At 53.5% G+C, this 7,239-nt stretch overlaps 1 protein-coding gene across 1 annotated transcript; it reads left to right on the top strand.

Moving 5' to 3' along the window:
* The first annotated feature begins 653 nt into the window (after positions 1–653).
* Positions 654–6,845, top strand: Ucp2 (uncoupling protein 2). Its single transcript, XM_076843987.2, has 8 exons — positions 654–668; positions 1,468–1,625; positions 3,886–4,104; positions 4,260–4,470; positions 5,261–5,455; positions 5,531–5,632; positions 5,940–6,120; positions 6,475–6,845. The coding sequence occupies exons 3-8, from the start codon at positions 3,979–3,981 to the stop codon at positions 6,587–6,589; spliced, it is 930 nt and encodes a 309-aa protein (XP_076700102.2). The 5' UTR covers positions 654–668; positions 1,468–1,625; positions 3,886–3,978; the 3' UTR covers positions 6,590–6,845.
* Positions 6,846–7,239: the final 394 nt, after the last annotated feature.

Below are 7,239 nucleotides of genomic sequence, written 5' to 3' on the forward strand. Positions count from 1 at the left end.
CCGCCCCGCCTTTTATTCCCGGGGTCCCCAAGGGCAAGACTAGCACAGCAGCAGGGGAACTCCCGCCGCGCCCAGCTGTCGGCAACGGTTGCCGGGCCACCTGCTGCTGCAGCCGGATTGGCTCCTCCCCCAGCCCAGGGAGCCCGCGCCTCCCTCCACAGCCTGGGGTGGCGGGAGGCGGGTACCTAGGGAGTGAGTGTACCCCCTGCAGCCTCTGGGCGGCTGGTAGAAGGTGCCCTGGCCGACAGCCAGAAACGTGTAGCCCCGGACCAGACTCTTCTTGCTTCCGGGCGGGCTGACCCCCGGAGGGGGGAAGGCGGAGTAGGGAGGTGCGAGGGGGCGATCCTCCGAGAGGGAAAAGGGGGTAAATGCGGTGATCGGCCCGCGCGGAAATGGGAGTGGAGGAAGGCGCCAGGCAGCCTCCAGGAGGGACAGTTCCAGTGGAAAGGCGGCGGCTCGAGAGTTCCCGCTCCCACTGTTGGAGCCGGCGGCTCTTGCCTGGCCCCGCCCCGCCAGCAAGCCACGCCCCCGAGGCTTAAATTGCGCTGCCGCCCGCGCAAACCCCTTTGCAAGGCCGGCTAAACCGCACGTTGGGATCGAGCTGAGTGGGTGCTGCTTTCGCGTGACCTCCGCTCGCCGACAGAGTCGCCTACGCTCTCTGCAGCCCGGTGAGCGCAGCTCCAGCCCTGCGCCCGCCACACCTGCCCATTCCCGCTAACTCGGCTCTGCGGACTCTGCGCTCCCTGCTCTTTATTATCTCCTCTCCTCCCAACCTAGTTTGTAGTTCTTATTGTCCTCCTGTGCCTTTTCTTTATCCCTCTTCTGTTGCCCTTTTCCCAACTCCCTTTTGTCCTTTTCTTCTTGCGTCCAGTTGGCTGTAATTTAAGCCTTTCATTATTTCCCCTCAGCCACGATGTCCAGCCTGCCTTAAGTGGGGGTCCTCCGGGCCTCTGTGATGGCCAGGATGATCCTCCCCTGGGGGCTCCAGGCCTTGTGCCCGCAGCGTCTTTCCTGGGGCATTTCTGCTGGGAGGAGGCTTTGAGCTACTTTATCCCAGCCTACTACCAGCCGCTCCAGGCCCCTGGCAGCCCAGATCTGGACCTCAGCCAACCCCAAAGAGAGGGACTGTCCTATCATGACCCCCCTCACAGTACTCCCACTCAGCAAGTCTGCTGACTGTTGAATGATACCAGCCTAGGGGACTATCAGGAAAACAAGCCTGCAAGAGAGCCAAGGTTTGATATTAAGCAGACAGGAGAGAAAGGACTTCTAAGTTGATCCCCCACCCCAACCTGTGTGTGCATCTAATTAGTCCCTGGCTGCCTGGGTGGAATGGGCCCCAACCCTCTTCCCCCAGATCAAGGACTGAGTGGGCTTTTGTGTCTTAGGCAGGTGGTCCTTGCTGGGGTGTGGTCTTTTAAGGTGGATTTCTCCTTTTAAACTTTCTTCCTTTGCCCTCACCCACAGGACACATAGTATGTCCTTTAGGTGTTTCGTCTTCCAGCCATTTTCTATGGAAAACCAAGGGGATCGGGCCATGATAGCAGCTGGAAACTTTGAAGAATGGGATGCCTTTAGAGAAGCTTGATCTTGGAGGCCTCATCCTGAGACCTAAGCAAAGCCGGGTAAGAGTCCAGGATAAGGGAGTGGTCTTCTATTGCCTTTCTGCCCTGTTCTTGTGTCAGCAGCATATTGACAAAAATAATTACTGTTACCACCCAGTGAAGTGGCTCTTCACAGTTCATTGAGCGCTTTCATCATCCTTGATCTCCTCTAGCCCTTAAGCCAACCTTGCCAAGCCAAGGATGGTGGTCCCCATTTTATAAAGGAGGAACCTGAGGCATATTCAATGGCCTCAAGTCACCCTGGAAATCAGCAGGAGAGCGAAGACAAGAATCTATTGTTCAAACTTCTTATTGTTGACTCTAGCTTTTGACTATCCCTATGACTGAGATTAGTAGTCAAGTGAGTGTACTTTTTGAGCTCTGAAACTGTTACATTTTATCCTGGGACTACAAAATATGATTGATTCTAGGCCTGAGTTTTACTAACTCTTCTTAGTAGGGTTTTAATACTTTTGCCACTATACCCACCCCTCTCATCAAAGACCTGACCTTTGACAAACCCAACTCAGCATTCAAAATGGCAGCTGAGCCCCTGTCCACTTGCCTTTGAGCGGGGTAGCAGCTAGCCTTCTCTGACCTTCACAACACCCTGCAATCAGTTAGAGTGATAAGACTCTCATATCTGTTGCCCAGAGAAGGTACATCATCTGCCTGATCCTTCTCAGAACTGTTTGATTGGCATGAGAAAAGCTTCCTTGTGAAAGGTCCTGTCTGTGCCTGGGGCTGAGAAAACAGGAAGAAAGAAATGACAAGTTGGGCAGCAATGCAAAACAGCATAAGCTTTGGAGCCAAGAAATGTGCTTCCCAAGTTGCCTATCTAACATAGAAGTAAGTGCAGCTGCCTCACAGGGCAACTAGGAGGTCTAAGTGAGCTAATAGAGTGCCCCAGGCAGTAAGGTGGGATAAAATGTGGAGCATCCTTTGGGGGAATGGGGTATCAGCAGGAAAGCTGGGGAGGCAAGGAACTCTATTAGCCCATTCTGCCATCTGAGCATCAGTCTCACTGAGCCTCATGTAGTCAGACTCCATGACAATGTGAATCAGGTCAAGCCCTTTCCCAGTAGGAGTTTTTGAAGCAGTTGTTTTGGTTAGTTGCATTTTGATTTCCCCATTTGCCCCAGCCATCTGAGGTGACTCAGGAGGAAGAAGCTGGGTGAGCTCTTTCCCTGGGTCACAGGCAACTCCCACAACTCCTTCCGCCACCCAGCTCTTACCTCTTGAGGCCCAGCGACAGGAGCAACCAATCAAGCTGAGCTCAGAGCAGCTGCTCCTGTGTAATCAGGGAAGGAGAAGCAGGTTACCCTCCCCCTCTGGGGTGCTGGGCTCACTTCCTCCTGGGGCAGCAGAGGAGGGTGGTGTTCTAACTCTGAGAACAAAATGGAGCTCTTGGTTTCCTGTATCATTTTTCAGAGCTCTGACTTGCACCTCCCATCCCTACTTCTCTTGTAGAGGAGCAATCCACCTATTGAAGGAAAGTGTAGGCCAGGAGGAGCCCGGCACTCTGTTGCTTCCTCTCAGGCCTGGGAATTGCCCAACATCCTGTAAGACTCAGCTTACCTGGTCTAAAGTCTTTTCTGATCACCCCTCTTCCTTACCTGTTTCCCTGAGAAGTTATTTGTCCCCTTCTTTGCACAGCAGCTAGAATCCCCTGCCCATCCTGGTGCCTGAAAATAAGGCCCCTCCAGGGTGAATATTGCTCCCTGTGTCTCAGTGAACCAGTGCCCAACAAAGCAGGCTTGTTGAAGGATGATTAGAGAACCAAGCTATGTGGGGGCCTGGAAGGATTGAATTAGTCCTCTCCTCCCTTCCTTTTTTCTCTTCAGTAATTTCAGACCCACAGGAACCTCTCCTGCTTAAAAACCTGGAACATAAGCCTGTAGGTCTTTGCTTGTCAGGTCGTGGTCTGGCAGAAACCTTTCCCTACTTCTGCCAGCCCTCCAGAGAGCTCCATGAGCAGAAATGTGGACAATCACTGTTCCAACAGACCAAGAGTGGGGTCGGTGGCTGTCATGAGGTAACACTGGGATCACCGGGATCATGACTTCCTGAAAGAAGGAGGAAGGAGTCCTTCACAACATCTGAACTCCTTGGGCAGGAATTGCTTCTCTAGCTCCTACTTGAGTCACTTGGAAGTTAACTCCTGTTTTTCCTCCTAGGGCTGCTGAGTCCTGCTTAGGGGATTTGTGGGAAAGGAAGGAGTGGTGAGCAGGGAGGGCCTGGGGGCACTGTTGCTGATGGGGCTTCTCTCCTTTTGGCTTAGATTCCGGCAGAGTTCCTTTATCTCGTCTTGCTGATTGAAGGTGCCCCCTTCTCCAGTTCTTCATCTCCTGGGAGATAGCAGAAAATCAGAATCATGGTTGGGTTTAAGGCCACAGATGTGCCCCCTACAGCCACCGTGAAGTTCCTGGGGGCTGGCACAGCCGCCTGCATTGCAGATCTCATCACTTTTCCTTTGGATACTGCCAAAGTCCGGCTGCAGGTGAGGGAATAAGGCAGAGGGAATAAAGTGAGGCTGCCAAGGGGTTCTAGTGGTATCCGATCTGCTCCCTCACACAGTGGGGTGTTTGGGAACATAGGAATGGCAGGAGATGGGGAGGCAGCCTGTTTCTATAGCTACCTGTCTTGACCTTGCAGATTCAAGGAGAAAGTCAGGGGTCAGTGCGTGCTGTAGCCAGTACCCAGTACCGTGGTGTGCTGGGCACCATCCTCACCATGGTGCGTACTGAGGGCCCCCGCAGCCTCTATAATGGGCTGGTGGCCGGCCTGCAACGCCAGATGAGCTTCGCCTCTGTCCGCATCGGCCTCTATGACTCTGTCAAGCAATTCTACACCAAGGGCTCTGAGCGTGAGTGTGCAGCTGGACCTAGGCCTCTGGGTCTTGCCTTTATTTTTTCCTTGCTGATACATAGTACATGTAGCTGAAGAGCAATTGTAGGCCCCATGATCCCTAGGAGGGTCAGAGGAATGGAAAGTGGAAGGGACCCTAATTCTAATGATTTCTGAGGACTTGGGCTATGTCAGGCTCTGAACAGGGCACCCTCCCGTGACAGTTTTCATCCCACCCTGGGAGTAGGTAGAATTGTTGCAGTGTCTCAGATGAAGAGGCTGAGCCTTGAAGTGGGGGGCAGGACTCAGCCAAGGGCACACAATGGGGAGCCAGAAAACACAGCAAGATTCTTGCCTCCAGGGCCAGCTCTCCTGCACTTCACCTCTGTGACGTGCCCTGGTAACCCTCCTTCACCCATGAGGAAACAGAGCCCAGAATCACCTGGCAGGGAGTAGATCTGGGCTGAGAATCCAAGTCTTAGGAGTCCCAGTCTATCAAGAACCCACTTCTCTTAGCCTTGGATTTTGGTTAAATGGAAACAATTCTTACTTCTCTTAGCGTTGAGCAGGTTAAATGAAGTGTATTTTAAAAGAAAGCCCTAGGTCCCATTTCTGTCTTACTCCTTGCTACACCCTAACAAACAGTAGACACAATGATATGGTGTTTCATGTGAGAAGTTCTTAGAGCAAGTGCTGGTCTGGACCCTATTCCTGAAAGTCAGACCATGTGACATGGTTTGAGTGAGGAGAAAGGAGGTGAGAAATGAGGGCAAGCCCAGCCGGCCACTGACACCATGGTTCGCCCACAGATGCCAGCATTGGGAGCCGACTCTTGGCTGGCAGCACCACCGGTGCCCTGGCTGTTGCTGTGGCCCAGCCCACAGATGTGGTCAAGGTCCGGTTCCAAGCTCAGGCCCGTACTGGAGCTGGTCGGAGGTACCAAAGCACTATCGATGCCTACAAGACCATCGCCCGAGAGGAAGGGTTCCGGGGACTGTGGAAAGGTGTGTACCAGATGTCTCCCCTTCCCCTATCTTCCTCCCCTTTCCCTGGTCTCATGCAGGTTCTCCCTGTTGTAGGGACCTCTCCCAACGTTGCTCGTAATGCTATTGTCAACTGTGCTGAGCTGGTGACCTATGACCTTATCAAGGATGCCCTCCTGAAGGCCAACCTCATGACTGGTAAATTAGGGTAGATGGTGCAGGAGTGGGGGTGGGGGACTGGTGGCCTAAGGCCACATCTTTTCATTCTGTTTGCCCTTTGCCTGTAGAGGGAGTTTTATTTTGTACTTACCCTATGGAAGCCAATGGGGATGAAGATCTTACTTGCCACCTTGAGGAATTGAGGCAGGATTGACAAAAGGACTTTTTAGGTTCTCACAATGGAGTCTCTTTTGACAACCATGAGCATCTTAGTTTTTTCTTAATTCTCTTGCCTCTGGGATGGTGAGTGAGGTGTGCTGAGTCCTTGCCCACTGCTCCTTGGCAGATGACCTCCCTTGCCACTTCACCTCCGCCTTTGGGGCGGGTTTCTGCACCACTGTCATCGCCTCCCCTGTCGACGTGGTCAAGACGAGATACATGAACTCTGCCTTGGGCCAGTACAGCAGCGCTGGGCACTGTGCCCTTACCATGCTCCAGAAGGAAGGGCCCCGAGCCTTCTACAAAGGGTGAGCCTCTGATCTCCCAGCACCACTCCCCAATTCTAGGCCTTCTAGCAACCGGTACCTATCACAGGTGGGAGGGAACCACCTATAACGAAGTGTCTAGGTATTAAAATGAGGACTCAGGGCAAGGGGTGCTACTCAGTGGTAGAGGGCTGGGCTAGCATGCATGAGGTCTGGGATTAATGGCCAGCACTGGGGGTTGGGGGAACCACAGGGTGGGATTCTTGCTCTTAGTCATAGCTGTGGGCTCAATTCACTGAGTCCTCCTTGGAATAGAACGACCAGCTCGGATTGGATGCGAGGGCCCAGTGGGAGAAGCCAGGGATGCCCCTGTGACCTGTGTTTTCTCTCCTCTAGGTTCATGCCCTCCTTTCTCCGCTTGGGCTCCTGGAACGTGGTGATGTTTGTCACCTATGAGCAGCTGAAAAGGGCCCTCACGACTGCCTGTGCTTCCCGGGAGGCTCCCTTCTGAGCCTCCCCTGCTGCTGACCTGGCCACCTGGCTTTGGCTTCTCTTCCAGCTGCCCTGCTTCCCTTTCCTCCTTCCCTCCCCCCACCTCTCCCTTCTGCTTCTCTTCCCTCCGCCTCCCTCCCTGTTCCCATGTTCCCACCCCATCTATTACCTTATCTCAGCTAGGATCCCAAGCCTTCAGTCCCTTAAGAAGTTCAGCCTGACTCATTGTCCTCACCCCCAGCCAGCCTGTCACCCATAAAGCAAGCTCAACCTTGGTGTCTCTTCCCTCTGTCATAGCGCTTACCAGAGGTCTTGGTCCACTGGACCCTGGTGGGTTGGGGAGGAGCCACTTGACTTCAAAAAGGAATGAAACCCACCTTCCACCTCCATGGGGGCCCCTAGCCCATTTTTCTCTCCAGACCCAAACCCTGGGCTAAGGTGGCAAGCGAAGAGCAGCCCAGAGAGACAGCAGTGGCTTAATCCTTGCCTCTCCATCCCTTGCTGAGCCTGGTGACCCCAGTGCCTACCTTCCCAGCCCCCAGCTGGCTCCAGGCCTATTGTCCTGCAGGGTTAGAGTACTCTGTCTGCCCTGCATCTCCTGTGCTTCTTGAAAGATTTAGAGGACCTTGGGAATGATAGATGCAGTGGGCTTATTTTATTTTTTATTAC

The sequence above is a fragment of the Callospermophilus lateralis genome, chromosome 2 (genome assembly GCF_048772815.1).
Source record: "Callospermophilus lateralis isolate mCalLat2 chromosome 2, mCalLat2.hap1, whole genome shotgun sequence".
NCBI classification, from domain to species: Eukaryota; Metazoa; Chordata; class Mammalia; order Rodentia; family Sciuridae; genus Callospermophilus; species Callospermophilus lateralis.

Excerpts from the sequence above, each read along its gene's own strand:
- Ucp2 (XM_076843987.2), top strand. The coding sequence starts at position 3,979 with ATGGTTGGGTTTAAGGCCACAGATGTGCCCCCTACAGCCACCGTGAAG. Across the intron at positions 5,456-5,530 it reads GTTCCGGGGACTGTGGAAAG|GGACCTCTCCCAACGTTGCT; the intron begins GTGTGTACCAGA and ends TCCCTGTTGTAG. Across the intron at positions 6,121-6,474 it reads CCCCGAGCCTTCTACAAAGG|GTTCATGCCCTCCTTTCTCC; the intron begins GTGAGCCTCTGA and ends TCTCTCCTCTAG.